General features: G+C 43.2%; 1 protein-coding gene across 1 annotated transcript; it reads left to right on the top strand.

Annotated features, from left to right (window-relative positions):
- Nucleotides 1-6,437: 6,437 nt before the first annotated feature.
- On the top strand, nucleotides 6,438-19,145 carry LOC112263393 (aquaporin-3). Its single transcript, XM_024439557.2, has 6 exons — nucleotides 6,438-6,674; nucleotides 17,059-17,185; nucleotides 17,371-17,508; nucleotides 17,660-17,775; nucleotides 17,882-18,099; nucleotides 18,370-19,145. Exons 1-6 carry the CDS (start codon nucleotides 6,567-6,569, stop codon nucleotides 18,557-18,559), a joined length of 897 nt encoding a protein of 298 aa, XP_024295325.1. The 5' UTR covers nucleotides 6,438-6,566; the 3' UTR covers nucleotides 18,560-19,145.
- The last annotated feature ends 2,107 nt before the right edge of the window (nucleotides 19,146-21,252 follow it).

The raw sequence follows: 21,252 nt of genomic DNA, 5'->3' as shown, positions 1-21,252 counted from the left end.
AGGTCTTAGGTAAGGCCTACTCATACATGTGTGTTAACTGAACCTCCTCCGTTACAATTCACCATCCTTTGACCTCTTCACATGGACCCATCTGAGCCACAGCATAAATATGAGTGACGGTTCGAACAAGGGTCTTCTGCACATCAGAAGAGCACATAAGCCCGCTAAACCAAAGCCTACCCTCTAGGCAAAAACTGGTTGAATTGATGTTTTTTCCACGTAATTTTGAAATAAAAATGTGATGTTGAATCAATGTGAGAAACAGATTGGATTTGCAAAAAGTCATCAATGTAAGGGAATTTTGTATTTCACCCAACTTGAACCTAAATCCAATGAAAGGGTGACTTTTTTTTCATGTTGAGTTCTCTCTAGTTGCCAATTCAACCGAATGTAAACAAAACTACACATTGAACTGTGCCCAGTGGCTATAGCCAATGCAACTCTTCAGGTATCAGACATAGCCAATGCAACTCTTCAGGTATCAGGTAAGATTACTCATTATGCGACTAACTAACCAGAAAGAAGTTGTTCGGTGACCACAAAGATGTGATGAGTAACTTTGCCTAGTGTTGAGTTTCTGCCTGAGACCAGAAAAAAAGCATTGGCTCCCCAGGCTAAATTACCTAAGAGTTGGTTTAGCAGGCTAAGATGTTCTTCTGGTGTACAGGACACCAGGTTCAAACCCCATCAGTTACACTAGTCTAATATCTATGGGCATAGTGTGTGACATGGCTAGGTTATCACTGCATTGTGGTGTCATGTTGCTCTCCTGGTTCACGCCTCCAGGAAGCAATTTGCATACAGTTTGAAAATGAAAAGAGAAAATGCTCAATTGGGCAGATGGAAAATAAAACCACACATTCCATTTCACTTTGCACATAGCAATACATAGCAATTACTGTTTTCTGTTAACCTTTCGCCAATTTATTTACCATTTGCAATGATCCATTTTCATTTTAACATTGCAATTTCATTGTGGCATGAATCATGTGCACTAATATGAAAATATAAATGTGTTTATCATTTTCACATTTCAATTGAGCAGTTAAGCATGGCATTTTTTTGAACTGGCACTGACCCCTCCATGTATGCCTGCTAAATGTATTTTCATCTTGAAACTTTCTTTGGAATAAGCTCCTTGTGATTGGGATTCCTGCTAGTGCTATGTTCAGTTTAGCTCACTCAACTTCATTATCCCGTGGGGGATATTAATTTGGTCACCACACTGTACACAGACGTTGAAAAGAGACAATCACCATGAATGCATGTATAAAAAATGTCAAAAATGTGTTGACATACTGACTAGATGTTGAGGAAATTCCAAGCAGAGGCGACGTGTTATACCTAATCACGCTCCATTGTGTCCATCTCCCACATAATCATGTCACAATGGACAGATAATTGTCCGGACTTATTTTGTACTCGCCCAATGTTGTTAGCTATTTAATCATTACAGGATTTCCTGCTCAAATCGTGACTCCTCGCACGTTGGGAATTATCTGGTTGCCTGGTTCAACTTTTTCAACAGTCTTGTCCTTTACTTTATTTATTGAGTCCCCACAACTGCTTGCCTAACCAGCTGTGACTGAAGTTTGAACTCCCGTTTTAATGTGATAACTTGCTTTTGACTTGACTGTTGCATATTTTCCCATTTGGGATGTTTTATCACTATTCATCCGTGATTTATGTAGTTTTGTTGACAGAAACACGTAGAATGTTAGATCTGCACTGAATGTCTCCTGACCCCTCCTGTCTCAGCCTCCAGTATTTATGCTGCAGTAGTTTGTGTCGGGGGGCTAGGGTCAGTTTGTTATATCTGGAGTACTTCTCCTGTCCTATCCGGTGTCCTGTGTGAATTTAAGTATGCTCTCTCTAATTCTCTCTTTCTTTCTCTCTCTCGGAGGACCTGAGCCCTAGGACCATGCTTCAGGACTACCTGACATGATGACTCCTTGCTGTCCCCAGTCCACCTGGCCGTGCTGCTGCTCCAGTTTCAACTGTTCTGCCTGTGATTATTATTATTTGACCATGCTGGTCATTTATGAACATTGTTCTGTTATCTCTACCCGGCACAGCCAGAAGAGGACTGGCCACCCCACATAGCCTGGTTCCTCTTTAGGTTTCTTCCTAGTTTTTGGCCTTTCTAGGGAGTTTTTCCTAGCCACGTGCTTCTACACCTGCATTGCTTGCTGTTTGGGGTTTTAGGCTGGGTTTCTGTACAGAACTTTGAGATATCAGCTGATGTACGAAGGGCTATATATAAATCAATTTGATTTGATTTGTCCCTTAATTGTACAAATACTTTGGGGGAAAATGAGCCCATCTATGGGATGCTGAAGTAGTGATGAGATGTGAGACCTGCTGAAGTGTAGTGTCGTCCAAAAAGGCTTGATCAGGGTGGGTAGTGAACCAGCTCCTAAGAGGCTATTTCCATCATCAGTCTGTAAACGATTGCATTACAAAAACATGTTTCACAAAAATGTCACCTATTCCAAAAGTGGATGTCTGGCCATGTGAGGAATGACACACAGACACGCTCCATCTCAGGTTCACCAACCCTCCTATAGCCTCTTAGAAGGAGCTGGTCTAGCATGTGTCTGTGTGTAGTCAAGGTGAGGAACTCCATAGTTTTGCACTGTCAATGCAAAAGCTCCACAGCTGTTAAGGATGAGATAGAGTTTTATGAGATGTATTTTTCTTATGGTAAATGCTACCCTAGTAAAGTGAGTATTTTTGCGTGCGTGTGTTTTGGATTCTAACTGTTTTATCAGGCCAAATTAGGTTAAGAACTTTCCTGAATGTCACTCAGGGAGAGATGGAGGAGTAGCCTTGTCTGTATGAATGAATTATATATCAAATCAAGGTCACATGCACCGAATACAACAGTTGTAGACTTTACTGTGAAATACAAGTCATTTTGCAACAATGCAGACTTAAAAAGTAAGAACAATTTGCTAAATAAAAAAATAAATAGTAACACAATAAAATAATAGTAACGAGGCTATATACAAGGAGTACCGGTACCGTGTCAATGTGCAGGGGTACGAGGTAATACGAGGGTAAAAGTGACTAGGCAATCAGGATAGACTATAAACAGAGCAGCATTGTGTCTATGTGTTTGTCATCAGCGTGTGTGTGTGTTTGAGCATATGTACTGTCTGTGTGGGTAGACTCCAGTGAGTGTGCATAGTGCAAGAGAGTCAGTACAACAAAAGCGGTCAATGCAAATAGTCTGGTTAGCCACTCGATCAACTGTTCATCAGTCTTATGGCTTGGATGCAGAAGCTGTTCAGGTGCCTTTTTGGTACCGCAGGGAGAACAATCTATGACTTGGGAGGTTGGAGTCGTTGACAATTTTTATCCGATACCGCCTAGTATAGAGGTCCTGGATGGCATGGAGCTCGGCCCTAGTGATGTACCGGTGCACACACACAATCCACTGTAGCACCTTGCGGTCAGATTCAAAGCAGTTGCCATACCAAATAGTGATGCAGCCGGTCAAGATGCTCTCAGCTGTATAACGTTTTGAGGATCTGAGGGCCCATGCCAAATCTTTTCAGCCTCTTGAGAGGGAAGAGGTGTTGTCGTGCCTTCTTCCCGATTGTGTTGGTGTGTTTGGAGCATGATGGGTCCTTATTGATGTGGACACCAAGGAACTTTTAAGTTCTCGACCTGCTCCACTACAGTCTCGTCAATGTGAATGAGGACGTGCTTGGACCTCCATTTCCTGAAGTCTACTATCAGCTCTTTTGTCTTGTTGAGGTAAAGGTTGTTGTCTTGGCACCACACTGCCAGGTCTCTGACCTACTCTCTATAGGCTTTCTCACCGTTGTCTGTGATCAGGCCTGAGGGGCAGCCGTGTTGAGGGTCAGCATGGTGGATTTGTTGTTGCCTACCCGCACCACCTCCAGGGCGGCCCGTCAGGAAGTCCAGGATTCAGTTGTAGAGGGAGGTGTTCAGTCCCAGGGTCCTTAAGTTAGTGATGAGCTTGGAGGGCACTATGGTGTTGAATGTTGAGCTGTAGTCAATGAACAGCATTCTCATGTCGGTGTTGCTTTTGTCCAGGTGGGAAAATAGCAGTGTGAAGTAAAATAGAGATTGAATCATCTGTTGAACTGTTGGGGCGGTATGCAAATTAAAGTTGGGTCGAGGCTGTCTGGGATGATGGTGTTGTGAGCCATGACCAGCCTTTCAAAGCATTTCATGGCTATACATGTGAATGCTACGGGGCGAGTCATTTTGACAGGTTACCTTGGCGTTCTTGGGCACAGGGACTAGGCTCTGTTTGAAACGTGGATATTCCAGACTGGGTCAGGGAAAGGTTGAAAATGTCAGGTTAGAAACTTGCCAGCTGGTCGGCGCATGCTCGAATGACATGTCCTGGTAATCCTTCTGGCCCTGCGGCCTTGTAAATGTTAACCTGTTTAAAGGTCTTACTCACATCGGCTATGGAGAGTGTAATCACACAGTCGTCTGGAACAGCTGGTACTCTAATGCATCATTCTGTGTTGCTTGCCTTGAAGCGAGCATAGAAGGCATTTAGCTTGTCTGGTAGGCTCGCATCACTGGGCAGCTAGTGGCTGGGTTTTCTTTTGTAATCCATCATAGTTTGCAAGCCCTACCACATCTGACCAGCACCAGAGCCAGTGTAGGATTCAGTCTTAGTCCTGTATTGACACTTTACCTGTTTAATGGTTCATCGGCGGGCGTAACAGGATTTCTTATACGCGTCTGGATTAGTGTCCCGCTCCTTGATAGCGGCAGCTCTAGCCCTTAGCTCAGTGCAAATTTTGGCTGTAATCCATGGCTTCTGGTTGGGATATGTACGTATGTCACTGTGGGGACCATGCACCTATTAATGAAGCTGGTGACTGATGTGGTAAACTCTTTTATGCCGTCGGATGAACCCCAGAACATATTCCAGTCTGTGCTAGTTAAAGAGTCCTGTAGCTTAGCATCCACTTCCTCCGGCCACTTCCGTATTGAGCATTTCACGGGTACTTCTTGTTTGAGTTTTTGCTTGTAAACAGGAATCGGGGATAGAGTTGTGGTCAGATTTACCAAATGGAGGGCTAGGGAGAGCTTTGTAGGCGTCTCTGTGTGTGGAGTAAAAGGTGCTAAAGTTTTTTTTGCCTCTAGTTGCACGGGTTACATGCTGGTAGAAATGAGGTAAGACAGATTTCAGTTTTATTGCGTTAAAATCACTGGCCACTAGGAGTGCCGCCTCTGGGTAAGCATTTTCTTGTTTTCTTATGGCCCTATATAGCTTGTTGAGTGTGGTCTTAATGCCAGCATCAGTTGTTTGTGGTGGTAAATGGTATGGTCTACAGCTTATAATGAGGTATCACAACTCAGGCGAGCAGAACCTCTAATATTAGGAAAGTCTTAACTTAAGTAGACTACTTTCACTCTGTGTGCTTTGCTGCTTCACAACAAAATGTTCTATTGTGTTGCAATCAGTGTTGGGGAGTTGTGAACTACATTTAGTTCAACTAGAAATGTTTTTACATTTGGTGGTAGTCTTGGTATTGTTTTCAGTAGTTAATCACTTTTTTTTCCATGTAGTGATGTAGCTAACTACTGGAAGCACACACTACTTTTTTTCCCAAATATAAAATATGGGTGAAGTAGGGAAGAATGTCTTCTTTTTTGATATCAGACCTGTCTAATTCTCACTTTTTGTCTTTAATTGGCTAAACTAACATTCTGTTAACATCTGACTCCAGAGTGATCTGTTCTTGCAATTTGTAGTCTATGACATTTCAGATTTAGATATGATGATTTTTGACAAAGTAGTTTGTGCATTGTGACCTACTTTCTCTAAGTAACTTCAGTTAATTAAGCTATCTTTTTCTTAATAATTTCTCTTAAAGGTAACTTTAGTGAAGCTCACTTCTTCCAGTGTGAAGTCATTGATAGCTTTGGTAAACTATATTTTCAGAGTATCTTCCCCAACACTGGTTGCAATATAAAATACAATGTTGGATATAGCAGATAACAGAAAAAAACATGAAGGTAGATCATATTTGATCAAGAAGTGAATGCAATCTATACTGTCAGAGTCAAGTGGAATGCAATGTACTCCAGTGCCTCAACAGAATAGACAAAAAAGTTATTAATGTTAGAAGCAAACCTTTTGAGCAGTTATGGGGATATAAATGACTCACTCCTCTATTCAAACCAGACAAAGCAGCAAAAATACATGGTGATAAAGTTTCAGGTAGAGAGGAATAAAACAGGATGGACGAAAAGGAGAAGAGAGTGAGAGACAGACAGACAGAGAGAGGGTGTGTTTGAGTTTGAATCAGTGAGAAAGTTCAGAGGATGTGGGAGTTACGAGAGAAAGAGAAAGAGAGAGAGACGGAGGAAGGGAGAAGAGGGAGAGTGAGTAAGAGCGAGAGAGTAGGGAGGGCTCGTGGGGGCTGGCTTTGGCAGGAACCACAGGAGGTCCAGGTCCTATAAGAGGAGTCCACTGCATTAGCCATCACACACACCCACACAGTAGGACCTACCTACCCGCTGTCACCCAGTCATAATACAGGAGGTTAGCTGAGCAGCACTGAACCATGGGAAAACAGAAGATATTCATGGACAAGCTGGCACAGACTTTCCAGATCCGTAACTTGCTGCTGCGCCAGGCCATGGCAGAGTGTCTGGGTACCCTCATCCTGGTGGTAAGAGCTCTGCCATCTTTTCACCTCACTGACATCCTAATTTACCATATCGATGTTCAAGTTATCCTCACTCAAGCCTTTCTCAGATGAGTAGATTGCATGTTTCACTGTGATGATTCGTTGCCACAAGAAATATTAGTTTGTGTGTATTCAAACCTGCAGACAAAATACTACTGGATTAACAAGAACCTGTGTATCAACTATTGTTGTTATGCCTAGACGTGAGAGTGATGGATACTGGTAAGTGAAACCAACGTTAGTGAGCTGCTCACAATCGATCTTCCTCCATGGCCCCACACCGGTCTCGAACCGGTGTTCCTCTGATCATAAACACGTGACCATCCTCCTTGACAACGTAACAACCATTTGAGTTATACAAAAGGAACTAATTGGGTTGCTCCATCGGCAATATTTCAAGCTAGATGTGGAGTGAATGTACTCTACGTTCTTAACGCCATCAGATAAGTTCAGCATGGCTTTACAACTTGTCCTAGCCTTTGCACTGCTAGCCTTTGCACTGCTAGCCTTTGCACTGCTAGCCTTTGCACTGCTAGCCTTTGCACTGCTAGCCTTTGCACTGCTAGCCTTTGCACTGCTAGCCTTTGCACTGCTAGCCTTTGCACTGCTAGCCTTTGCACTGCTAGCCTTTGCACTGCTAGCCTTTGCACTGCTAGCCTTTGCAAATTCTCTGGGGTCGGGAATGTGAGCCTCATAGGCACCTATAAATTACACTCCTTGAGTGTGTATGAAAATATGATTGCTCTTGTTGACGAGAACATGGACACATGATCTTTACTCTGCATAATGATCCAGGATTCACCTTGCAACCCCGTGCTCTCCTGCTGTCGTATTTGAGGGGTTTGCATGTTTACAGTCCCTAAGGAAATAGTCTTTCACATTTTTCTGCCTTAAAAGAAAAATATCTCTAGTGATATACACAACCTACCCTACATTTTCAAAGTAATTTTTTTTTATAAAAAAAAGTTACGTTTTCAGATAATTTTGCCGGGTTTTCCTCTAACTTTTTACCCGAGCTTTTCTCCTTTCTGTGGATATGACCAGTGCAGGTAGTCAGAGCAGATAGGCCATACAGATAGTACGGGTAGCCATTGATTAGCTATTCAACAGTCTAATTGCTTGATAGAAGCTGTCTCCAAAAGCATGTTGGACTTACACGTTAAACATTTTGGCAACATGATGTTCAAATAAACATCTTTATTTGAATGTATTTTTAGCCTCAGCTTTTGAATTATTCCTGCAACATGCGGGTCTCGATCTCTTCCGGTATTCTCATTTTGACTCCTACGCACCTGGAACCAAAAATATTTAGTATGAGGGACCTTACAGTAACACCGACGGTCTCATATCATTTACATTCAACTGGTAAAAGTTGATTGTGATATGATTAAGTCTTTGGCTATTTTCTGTGCCTTTCTTAGACACAGCCTGGTATAAAGGTCTTGGATGGCAGAGAGCTCGGCCCTAGTGATGTATTGGGCCATCCGCACCACCCTTTGTAGAGCCTTGCGGTCAAGGGTGGTGCAGTTGCCATACCAGGCGGTGATGCAACCTGTCAAGATGCTCTCAATGGTGCAGCTGTAGAACTTCTTGAGGATCTGAGGTCCCATGTCAAATCTCTTCAGGGGGAAGAGGCCCTCTTCAAGACTATGCAGGTGTGTGTGGTCCATGTCAAAGGGATAATTCATGTCTTAAGGCCCATGGTGACAGAATCCACAATAATCCATTATTTACTTCTGGTTACAACCTGGAGTTAGCATATTAGCATCGTCAGATTTCATGAATGTAATAAGACAGACGACGTTAGCAAAGCTGCACTCGCAAGCCAAAACGTTAACAAATATTCACAAAGAACCTGACCGTGTTTAATTCCCTTCGAGACTAGGTATTTTTGCAATAAAAGTCACATTTTCGAATGTTTGATACCTTCTATGTTTACTGTTCAGTTTTGTTCACACCTGGTAATCAATCCAAGTCTATTTCCTGCCCCAGGGGGAGTGTCTTTACTCGCATCACTTTTAGCTAGCTACGCCCCATTGTTTGGACATTAGAACCTTGTTTGTTAGGGAGAGATAATAAACGAAAGAACTGAGATATGCCTGACTACTTAGAGGAAGAGCCCCCTCCTGTTTCCTGTAGTCCACGTTCAGCTCATTGGTCTTGCTGATGTTGAAGGAGAGATTGTTGTCTCTGACCTCCCTGTAGGCTGTCTCATCGCTGTCATGCTACCACCGTCGTGTCATCGTGATGGTGTTGGAGTCATGCGTGGCCACGCAGTCGTGGGTGAAAAGGGAGTACAGGAGAGGGCTAAGCACCCCCCCCAGTGAGGCCCCCATGTTGAGGGTCAGTGTGACCAGAGGTGTTGCTGCTACTTGTAGCTTGGAGGGGGACTATTATGTTGAATGCTGAGCTATAATCCATTAACAGCATTCTCACATATGTACTCCTCTTGTCCAGGTGGGAAATTGCCATCTGTGGATCTGTTGAATTGGATTGGTGTGTGTGTGTGTGTGTGTGTGTGTGTGTTGTGTGTGTGTGTGTGTGTGTGTGTGTGTGTGTGTGTGTGTGTGTGTGTGTGTGTGTGTGTGTGTGTGTGTGTAGAGCTTTAAATTGGCTTTAATGGAACTGACAGATAAAATCTTCCCTCGGTTACTGACAGACCTTAGCCATCCGCCATGTTAAATAAACAAACAGGAAAAACTAAACAACCCCTGCAATTTTTTTTTGTTATCTTGCTCTAGCAGTAAATGGCCACTTAAGAAAATGGATAGTAGTACTTTAAGCACCTACCAGATAATACAGCCAGTGTAGCCAACAACCTGCAGGCTTTTTAGGCAGTTAAGTTTCACTTTCTTTGCTCAGAGAGAAAAAAGTTGTTAGGGAGATGACTCAGTCTTACTCACGGTCACAGGCTCTCTCACACCTGTTTTACAAAGCGTTTCTTCATTGCCTAATGTTATTGCACTACATTCTCTCACGCTGCGACAGGACCTCTACCATCGACGTCCATCTAGAAATGGCCTTGCATTTGGTTTCGCTAAAACGGAACCAACTTTCAGCGTCGGAAAAGTAACACAGCATCAAACTCGTTGCACCGGTTAAGAGTTGTCGTTACAAGTTCCATTTTATTATAAGATTGTTAATGGACGTAGACAGGCGTTGCACTGCTAATAGAACAATGATGTAAATCTCCAGCAGGAGCATGGATGGAAAAGCACTGTGTATTAAACCTGTTACGTCTTTGTCTAAGGCACTAGTAGCAGGTGTGGCATGTCTATTTAATAAGTGCTATGTCATACATGGACTGCAGTATTGGGAGTGACAGCAACAGCGCAATGGGTGAAACCTGAACATGCCAAATATATTCACGCCCTCCAGGACATATATAGACGTCACCTGTCGTCAAGATATACTAATGACTGAGTAATGTAATGACTGTGTGAACAGACAGGCGCTCTCGACTGATACTCAGGTAAAGGGAGGCGAAGGAATGGGCAGGGTGTGTTTATGTACGTGTGAGTTTGTCATGCACAGAGCTATACCCCAGCATATGGAGAACAGATCTCAGCAATGGCAGGATTTGGATTTACAAAAAGTAACGTACATTTTTTAAAGTTGCTTTTTCACACAACTTTGAACCTAAATCCAATGACACGGTGACATTAGTTGTTGATTTCGTGTTGAATTCACCTGAGTTGACAACTTAACCAAATGTAAATCAAAACTAAAGGTTGAACTGAAGACTGTTCCCAGTGGACTACCCGTGTCACCTTTGTGTGACAGGTGGTTGGACACATGTCCTTCTGGCCCCAGCGATGGTGTGCATGTGCACCATCCAGGGAACAATGCAGTCCTTACATAAACCGAAGAGCTAAGGGGGGAGAAAACAACAGCAATAAGCTTTCTCTTTATATGAAAGAGTCATTGTGTGCTATTCTTTGCTTAAATTGAAGGGATGAGACACCACATGCTGCCACACGAAACCATGGCTTACCACCCCAAATCATGACTTTCCATACCAGGAGTGATGCTCCACTGGGAAAAGTTTGACGACTTCTTCACACAGTATTTTATTCACACACTTCCCTCTTCATTTCCTTTTGTCCCAATAACAGTTTTAATGTATCTGGATATTGGAAAAGAATGGCGGCATCAAAAGCTACCCCGGAATTTCCTCTCCCTGTGACTTCTTCCCTCCCTCCATTGCTGTTCACTAAAAGGGAACGCATGAGTGACCAGGTGTATCGGTAGACACTCAGAATGAGGACACAGCATGAACTGCCTGACAGTCTGGGGGAGTAAGTGTGCAATGTATTCATGTAATGTCATGGCGTAATGCTGTCATGACGTGCTGCCGCTATCACCACCAGGCCACTTAGAGAGCTGTGATTTAATTTAGGTTATTATCCTGTTAGATGCCGTCTTTTAAAGTAATTTCTTACGGCGTCATGAATCTTAGTGAATAACCTTTTGGTGGAATTTGATCAGGCTAATTCAGTTGGCATTTGGCTCCATACTGACATGTTATCAGATGCTTCTGACATTAAGATCCCTTTGACATTTAACTTCATGTCTAACTAAAGATGGGCCCCTCTGAAGACGTTGTATTTCTCCAGCTAATCGGAAGCATGAGGCCCGCGGGGCTAATCAGGAGCCAGAGTTTACACTGACCCCAGCGATGCTAAACCACCCATTAGATGCCAAGCCTTCTGTCGAGACGACAGTTCCTTGCAGCTCATCTCAACCTATGTGCCCTGTGGTCTGAGAGCAAACACACATATATACAAGTCGGCGTGCAAACACACAATGCGGTATGACCACCTTGGCAACTCTATAGCTAATTCACGACCATGACAGCAGCTCCCGAAACTAACTTCTCACTGCATCAATCCTTGTTTCCATTCTAGAGCATATAAAACACGGTGTTTCCTGCCAGCATATTCATATCAGGGCGGAAATATGTAGTACACTTGTTTTTATCAGATACATCGGTATCTGAAAAATGCCCATCATTTGGCCTGGGACCATCAAATGTCAACACAGACAACAATTTCACAATTTCCTCCCCTCATACCTGTTAATACACAATAGAGCCCATTTAAATCATCATGGCGACCAGTTTCACTGATAATGATTGTATCCCCTTTCTGACCTGAACATACATTCAGGGATGAAAAGTAGTAAATCTAGGATATCCATTTGTGTAACATGTATACTGACAAAGCCTCTTGAGTGACCTCTAGAGTCGCCTGCGAAAGTATTCACCCCCCTTGGCATTTTTCCTATTTTGTTGCCTTACAACCTGGAATTAAGATTTTTTTTTTTTGGGGGGTTGTATCATTTGATTTACACAACATGCCGACCACTTTGAAGATGCAAAATATTTGTTTATTGTGAAACAAACAAGAAATAAGACAAAACTAGACACTTGGGATTTTTTTGGGTTCTGCTGATGTACAGCAATCTTTAAGTCATACCACAGATTCTCAATTGGATTGAGGTCTGGGCTTTGACTAGGCCATTCAAAGACATTTAAATGTTTCCCCTTAAACCACTCAAGTGTTGCTTTAGCAGTATGCTTAGGGTCATTGTTCTGCTGGAAGGTGAACCTCAGCCCCAGTCTCAAATCTCTGGAAGACTGAAACGGGTTTTGCTCCTGTATTTAGCACCATCTATCATTTTTTCAATGCTGACCAGTTTCCCAGTCCCTGACACTGAAAAACATCCCCACAGCATGAGGCGGCCACCACCATGCTTCACCGTGGTGTTCTCGGGGTGATGAGAGGTGTTGGGTTTGCGCCAGACATAACGTTTTCCATAATGGACAAAAATATCAATATTAGTCTCATCTGACCAGAGTACCTTCTTCCATATATTTGGCGATTCTCCCACATGCCTTTTGGCAAAGACCAAACGTATTTGCTTATTTTTTTTCTTCAAGCAATGGCTTTTTTTCTGGACACTCTAAAGCCCAGCTCTGTGGATTGTACAATTTAAAGTGGTCCTATGGACAGATACTCCAATGTCCGCTGTGGAGCTTTGCAGCTCCTTCAGGATTATCTTTAGTCTCTTTGTTGCCTCTCTGATTAATGCCCTCCTTGCCAGGTCCTTGAGTTTTTCCCTCTCTTGGCAGGTTTGTTGTCGTGCCATATTCTTTCAATTTTTTAATAATCAATTTAATGGTGCTCTGTGGGATGTTCAAAGTTTCTGATATTATTTTATAACCCAACCCTGATCTGTACTTCTCCACAACTTTGTCCCTGACCTGTTTGGAGAGCTCCCTGGTCTTCATGGTGCCGCTTGCTTGGTGGTGCCGCTTGCTTAGTAATGTTGCAGACTCTAGGGCTTTTCAGAACAGGTGTATACATACTGAGATCATGTGATACTTAGATTGCACATAGGTGGACTTTAACTAATTATGTGACTTCTGAAGGTAATTGGATGCACCAGATCTTACTTAAGGGCTTCATAGAAAAGTGGGTGAAGACATATTACATGCACCACTTTTCCATTTAAAAAAATAATAAAATAAAATTGAAACAAGTTTTTTATTCAATTTTTTACTTCACCAATAGGGACTGTTTTGTGTATGTCCATTACACGAAATACAAATAAAAATCCATTTAAATTACAGGTTCTAATGCAACAAAATAGGAAAAAACTACAAGAGGGATGAATACTTTTGCAAGGCACTGTATTTTAACTGTATGTGTGTTTACATAGCAATGAGTAAATGTTTGGCTCTGCTCTGGCTTTAAACACACCGAGTGCACCGAGTGCACCTTGTACTTCCGGCGCCGACAGAGATGGCCGCCTCGCTTCGCGTTCCTAGGAAACTATGCAGTTTTTTGTTTTTTTACGTGTTATTTCTTACACTAGTACCCCAGGTCATCTTAGGTTTCATTACATACAGCCGAGAAGAACTACTGAATATAAGATCAGCGTCAACTCACCATCAGTACGACCAAGAATATGTTTTTCGCGATGCGGATCCTGTGTTCTGCCTTACAACCAGTGTAGCCGAGTGGATCACATGCAGCGACCAAAAAAAAAAACGACTCAGAAAAAGAGGGAAACGAAGCGGTCTTCTGGTCAGACTCCGGAGACGGGCACATCGTGCACCACTCCCTAGCATTCTTCTTGCCAATGTCCAGTCTCTTGACAACAAGGTTGATGAAATCCGAGCAAGGGTAGCATTCCAGAGGGACATCAGAGACTGTAACGTTCTCTGCTTCACGGAAACATGGCTAACTGGAGAGACGCAATCCGAGCGGTGCAGCCAGCGGGTTTCTCCACGCATCGCGCCGACAGAAACAAACATCTTTCTGGTAAGAAGACGGGCGGGGGCGTATGCCTTATGGCCAACGTGACATGGTGTGATGAAAGAAACATACAGGAACTCAAATCCTTCTGTTCACCTGATTTAGAATTCCTCACAATCAAATGTAGACCGCATTATCTACCAAGAGAATTCTCTTCGATTATAATCACAGCCGTATATATCCCCCAAGCAGACACATCGATGGCTCTGAACAAACTTTATTTAACTCTCTGCAAACTGGAAACAATTTATCCGGAGGCTGCATTCATTGTAGCTGGGGATTTTAACAAGGCTAATCTGAAAACAAGACTCCCTAAATTTTATCAGCATATCGATTGCGCAACCAGGGGTGGAAAGACCCTGGATCATTGTTACTCTAACTTCCGCGACGCATATAAGGCCCTGCCCCGCCCCCTTTCGGAAAAGCTGACCACGACTCCATTTTGTTGATCCCTGCCTACAGACAGAAACTAAAACAAGAAGCTCCCACGCTGAGGTCTGTCCAACGCTGGTCCGACCAAGCTGACTCCACACTCCAAGACTGCTTCCATCACGTGGACTGGGAGATGTTTCGTATTGCGTCAGACAACAACATTGACGAATACGCTGATTCGGTGTGCGAGTTCATTAGAACGTGCGTTGAAGATGTCGTTCCCATAGCAACGATTAAAACATTCCCTAACCAGAAACCGTGGATTGATGGCAGCATTCGTGTGAAACTGAAGGCACGAACCACTGCTTTTAATCAGGGCAAGGTGTCTGGTAACATGACTGAATACAAACAGTGCAGCTATTCCCTCCGCAAGGCTATCAAACAAGCTAAGCGCCAGTACAGAGACAAAGTAGAATCTCAATTCAACGGCTCAGACACAAGAGGCATGTGGCAGGGTCTACAGTCAATCACGGACTACAGGAAGAAACCCAGCCCAGTCACGGACCAGGATGTCTTGCTCCCAGGCAGACTAAATAACTTTTTGCCCGCTTTGAGGACAATACAGTGCCACTGACACGGCCTGCAACGGAAACATGCGGTCTCTCCTTCACTGCAGCCGAAGTGAGTAAGACATTTAAACGTGTTAACCCTCGCAAGGCTGCAGGCCCAGACGGCATCCCCAGCCGCGCCCTCAGAGCATGCGCAGACCAGCTGGCCGGTGTGTTTACGGACATATTCAATCAATCCCTATACCAGTCTGCTGTTCCCACATGCTTCAAGAGGGCCACCATTGTTCCTGTTCCCAAGAAAGCTAAGGTAACTGAGCTAAATGACTACCGCCCCGTAGCACTCACATCCGTCATCATGAAGTGCTTTGAGAGACTAGTCAAGGACCATATCACCTCCACCCTACCTGACACCCTTGACCCACTCCAATTTGCTTACCGCCCAAATAGGTCCACAGACGATGCAATCTCAACCACACTGCACACTGCCCTAACCCATCTGGACAAGAGGAATACCTATGTGAGAATGCTGTTCATCGACTACAGCTCGGCATTCAACACCATAGTACCCTCCAAGCTCGTCATCAAGCTCGAGACCCTGGGTCTCGACCCCGCCCTGTGCAACTGGGTACTGGACTTCCTGACGGGCCGCCCCCAGGTGGTGAGGGTAGGCAACAACATCTCCTCCCCGCTGATCCTCAACACTGGGGCCCCACAAGGGTGCGTTCTGAGCCCTCTCCTGTACTCCCTGTTCACCCACGACTGCGTGGCCACGCACGCCTCCAACTCAATCATCAAGTTTGCGGACGACACAACAGTGGTAGGCTTGATTACCAACAACGAAGAGACGGCCTACAGGGAGGAGGTGAGGGCCCTCGGAGTGTGGTGTCAGGAAAATAACCTCACACTCAACGTCAACAAAACTAAGGAGATGATTGTGGACTTCAGGAAACAGCAGAGGGAACACCCCCATCCACATCGATGGAACAGTAGTGGAGAGGGTAGCAAGTTTTAAGTTCCTCGGCATACACATCACAGACAAACTGAATTGGTCCACTCACACAGACAGCATCGTGAGGAAGGCGCAGCAGCGCCTCTTCAACCTCAGGAGGCTGAAGAAATTCGGCTTGTCACCAAAAGCACTCACAAACTTCTACAGATGCACAATCGAGAGCATCCTGGCGGGCTGTATCACCGCCTGGTATGGCAACTGCACCGCCCTCAACCGTAAGGCTCTCCAGAGGGTAGTGAGGTCTGCACAACGCATCACCGGGGGCAAACTACCTGCCCTCCAGGACACCTACACCACCCGATGCTACAGGAAGGCCATAAAGATCATCAAGGACATCAACCACCCGAGCCACTGCCTGTTCACCCCGCTGTCACCCAGAAGGCGAGGTCAGTACAGGTGCATCAAAGCTGGGACCGAGAGACTGAAAAACAGCTTCTATCTCAAGGCCATCAGACTGTTAAACAGCCACCACTAACATTGAGTGGCTACTGCCAACACACTGTCAATGACACTGACTCTACTCCAGCCACTTTAATCATGGGAATTGATGGGAAATGATGTAAATATATCACTAGCCACTTTAAACAATGCTACCTTATATAATGTTACTTACCCTACATTGTTCATCTCATATGCATACGTTGATACTGTACTCTATATCATCGACTGCATCCTTATGTAATACATGTATCACTAGCCACTTTAACTATGCCACTTGGTTTACATACTTATCTCATATGTATATACTGTACTCGATATCATCTACTGTATCTTGCCTATGCTGCTCTGTACCATCACTCATTCATATATCCTTATGTACATATTCTTTATCCCCTTACACTGTGTATAAGACAGTAGTTTTTTTGGAATTGTTAGTTAGATTACTTGCTCGTTATTACTGCATTGTCGGAACTAGAAGCACAAGCATTTCGCTACACTCGCATTAACATCTGCTAACCATGTGTATGTGACAAATAAAATTTGATTTGATTTGATATGCAGTCTTTACAATCTTTTTTTACAGGCAATGTTGATGATCATTGTTTGTTGGTACCCATGTTATTTTTTTATTTGTTTCTTCCCTCTCTTGACAGATGTTTGGTTGTGGTGCAGTGGCTCAACTGGTGCTTAGTGGAGGATCTCATGGCATGTTCCTAACTGTCAACTTTGCTTTCGGCTTCGCTGCCACCCTAGGGATCCTGGTCTGTGGCCAGGTATCAGGTACAAACCTCATATCAGCAATACATGCACATGAATTAACTCACCAACATGTTTAGGTGTAGAGGTTCTCCTTGAGCGGACTTACCATGAGTTATTCCAAGGCTGAGTCATGTCTCTAAGTCGTGATCCTAAATGTCTGTCCCGCTTTAATGTTAACATATCTGTCAACATGTGTTTTTTCCTAGGAGGCCATCTCAATCCGGCAGTAACCTTTGCCCTCTGCCTGCTTGGGAGAGATCGCTGGAGAAAGTTTCCAGTCTACTTCGTCTTCCAGACACTGGGAGCTTTCCTGGGCTCCGGGATCATCTTTGGTCTGTACTATGGTGAGTCCTCGGAAATGTCCATGGATGGACAGGAAAGCATCTGTCGGAGTCAACTCTTTAAAAAGTCTTAACTTAAGGTTGAATCTGTGTATAGCGTAACACCTCGTTACAGTTGATGTTATATCATAATGTGTGTGTGTTCTCCTCTCAGACGCTCTATTGAACTATGCTGGAGAACTCATTGTTACCGGGCCCAACGCCACCGCTGGCATCTTCGCCACCTACCCTGGCAAACATCTCACATTGGTCAATGGCTTCTTCGACCAGGTAAGCCCCGTTCTTCCGCATACAACCTCCAAACTGGTTGTATCAGGAATTAGAACTACTAGTATATTCAGAGTTCTCCATGTTAATGGAGGTATCTCTTTCCCAGACGATTGGCACTGCAGCATTGATCGTCTGTATCCTGGCCATCGTGGACCCCCATAACAATCCCATTCCCCAGGGCCTGGAGGCCTTCACGGTGGGCTTTGTGGTGCTGGTCATCGGCCTGTCCATGGGCTTCAACTCTGGCTACGCTGTCAACCCTGCCAGGGACCTGGGGCCACGCCTCTTTACCGCTCTGGCAGGCTGGGGCACCGAGGTCTTCACGTGAGTCCTCCCACAATCCTCTTTCTCTCTCTGCATGCATCTGGTTCTCTCTTCACCTCTCTGCCCTCTTCACATGTATTCTACCACTCGGTATCCATTTCCTGGTTAGAGGTTTGTACATTATTGATATAACGATGAAACAAAATGGGAGATGGTGACGATGGATCAAACGGGTAAAAGCAGAGGAGGCAAAGATTAAGAAAGAATCTTCTCTCTCGCACAACTTCTTGGATATGTCTCTCTCTCACTCTCTCGCTCTCTTTCTCTCAGTGCCAACAAGTGCTGGTTCCTGGTGCCCATCTTCGCCCCATTCCTGGGCGCCATCATTGGTGTGGTGGTCTATCAGCTGATGGTTGGCTTTCATCAGGAGGGAGAGGTTCGTGACAGGATGAGCCAGGATGAGAGAGTCAAACCGACCAACATCAACTCAAAGGACGCCCTAAAGGAAGAGATGTTATGAGCCTCAAAACCTCCAGCATCCTCCATTCTCCACCACTACCACTACCAGCATCCTATACCCCTAAACTCAGCCTCAGTGGGGTACAGTATGGTCTCCTTGAGGGCCGGTGGGTCCCTTTTCACTCTTAACTCTGACAGCTGTGTGTCTGTTAGTCTGTAAGGAGACAACTACAGTACGCACACAAATTATGGACCTCAATCTTTCTCTATAATGTTGCCACAGTATATCTATCTCTAGGCGTCCTTTGTCTTACATTGTAGCTACATAGTGTCCTTAAGTAAGAGGGGAGGAAGTAAACACTCAAACACAGAATTATATTAATTCAAAATGTTTGGAAATAATCAAAGTTTATAGCCTAGTGTCTTTATCTCTTCTGTTTGGACCGTATTTGATGTTTTATACTAACATAGCGTTTTAATGATTCCGTTGTATTTATATGCTGTGGACAGATAGTACATGTGTCCCGATCAAATGAAATGTGTATGTTTTAGTGAGTCCATGAATTTCAATGTCAACCAGAGGCCTCATGCCATAAGATTTTTATACTTTATTTTTTATTAATTACTAAACTTAATTTTTAAGCCCACGTTTTATCAGAATTATTTCAAAAAAGATCTGTCAGTGGGTTTCTCCCTAGTAAGCGGTTGCTTCCAAGGTGCACCATGGCGCAAAGATATGCTTGGCAGGATGCTATATACTCTAGTGTCTGCAGACAGTATCGTCAGTGGAGGAGGAGAGGGGAATGTTGAGTGACACACACAGATTTGATTTCAGCTGCAGGTGAGGGGCAGGACTTGATTATAAATTAATTTGATCAAGCTATGTAGCCTATTGATTCCTTCTTGATGAATTAATTAATCTCTGTAATACTAGCCACATAGCAATTTTATTAACTTGCTTTAGCTAGCCAGCTAGAAAGGTTCCCAATCTCCCAGCCCCATAACTAGCTACCAAGCCATTTCAGGCTATCAATCAAGAGTAGCTTGTCTATCTTAGCCGGCATGCCTGCCGACAAGGTTGCTAGTCTTTAGGGTTATAATACTATATACCAGTGTGGCAGTTGTACTAAACTCCTAAGGCATAAAAGTTCTAAGGAATCAATGAGCATCATTCATTAAAATGGCAATTGAACAGGTAAAGAGGTACACTTAAATAACCTATGCAGAACAATATACATATTTTTTTATAATATATTTTTACATGAATTAGGCATAATGATTATGCCTCTAGATTGCAGGAAAAAGCTGTTTCAGGTGTTTGAAAAATGTTGTTTAGTAGATGTTATTGTGGGTGTAGCGAAATGCTTGTGTTCATAGTTCCAACAGTGCAGTAATTTCTAATAATACACACAACTCTAAAAGTAAAATAATGGAAGTAAGAATTATATAAATGTTAGCATGAGCAATGTCGGTGTCCGGAATATGTGTGTATATATACAGGGTTGGGGAGTAACGGATTACATGTCATCGGTTACATGTAAGGGACCCCAAAAAACTGTACCAGTCAAAAGTTTGGACAAACCTACTCATTCAAGGGTTTTTCTTTATTTTTATTATTTTCTACATTGTAAAATAATAATGAAGACATCAAAACTATGAAATAACACATATGGAATCATGTAGTAACCAAAAAAGTGTTAAACAAATCTAAATATATTTGAGATTCTTCAAAGTAGCCACCCTTTGCCTTGATGACAGCTTTGCACATGTTTGGCATTCTCTCAACCAGCTTCACCTGGAATGCGACCAAACTTTTGACTGGTAGTGTGTGTGTGTGTGTGTGTGTGTGTGTGTGTGTGTGTGTGTGTGTGTGTGTTTTCTGCATACCTCTTTACCTTTTACCTGTCCAATTATCCTTTTAACGAGGGTGTCAATTCTGACTGTTGTCAATCACGCATCTCAATGCACTGCACTAACATGACTAGGATATTACATCCAAATTGCAACACAGTACATGGGATCATAACACACATCCTCAATACATGTGGTATATATCATGGCATCATAATTGATACACAAATATCATGATATTATCATAAAGTGGCAGATTGTTTAAAATGTAAAGTCTTTTTCTGAGCTGTCTGTATGTTACTGATCATCTTTTTTCATAATTTTGATGCCTTATTATTATTCTGCAATGTAGAAATAGTAAAAATAAAGAAAACTCCTTGAATGAGTAGGTGTGTCCAAACTTTTGACTGGTACTGTATATATATATATATATATATATATATATATATATATATATATATATATATATATATATATATATATATATATATATATATATATCCATTGATACTTGAAGAACATAACTTATAAATGCCTCATGAGCTTAGTTCAACTGTCACACTCCATGAGAACCCAAAACATAAGCTTGTTTTACGCCAATGTTTGTAACATGGTTAAAACTATACTTTTTATATAATGGATGGCCAGTCCTTGCATCCATAGCTCTGTCTATTCATCTGAGAGTGGTTATAATTCTCCAGGCCCATCCCTCATCTTTTTACCAAAACAGAGGCGGGGTGACGTTTTGTTATTGTTTCATCTGTGCATTTGCCCTTTAATAAATCCTCTACTGACTCCCCATCCCACATGCGGGACCGTAATCATCGCCTGACACTAATTAGCATAACGCAACGGACATAAATATCCCTAGAAAATATTCCTATTCATGAAAATCACAATTGA

This window comes from Oncorhynchus tshawytscha, linkage group LG12 (genome assembly GCF_018296145.1).
Source record: "Oncorhynchus tshawytscha isolate Ot180627B linkage group LG12, Otsh_v2.0, whole genome shotgun sequence".
Lineage (NCBI taxonomy): Eukaryota > Metazoa > Chordata > Actinopteri > Salmoniformes > Salmonidae > Oncorhynchus > Oncorhynchus tshawytscha.
The sequence above is the reverse complement of the archived record's forward strand: the minus strand, read 5'-3'. Positions and strand labels throughout refer to the sequence as shown.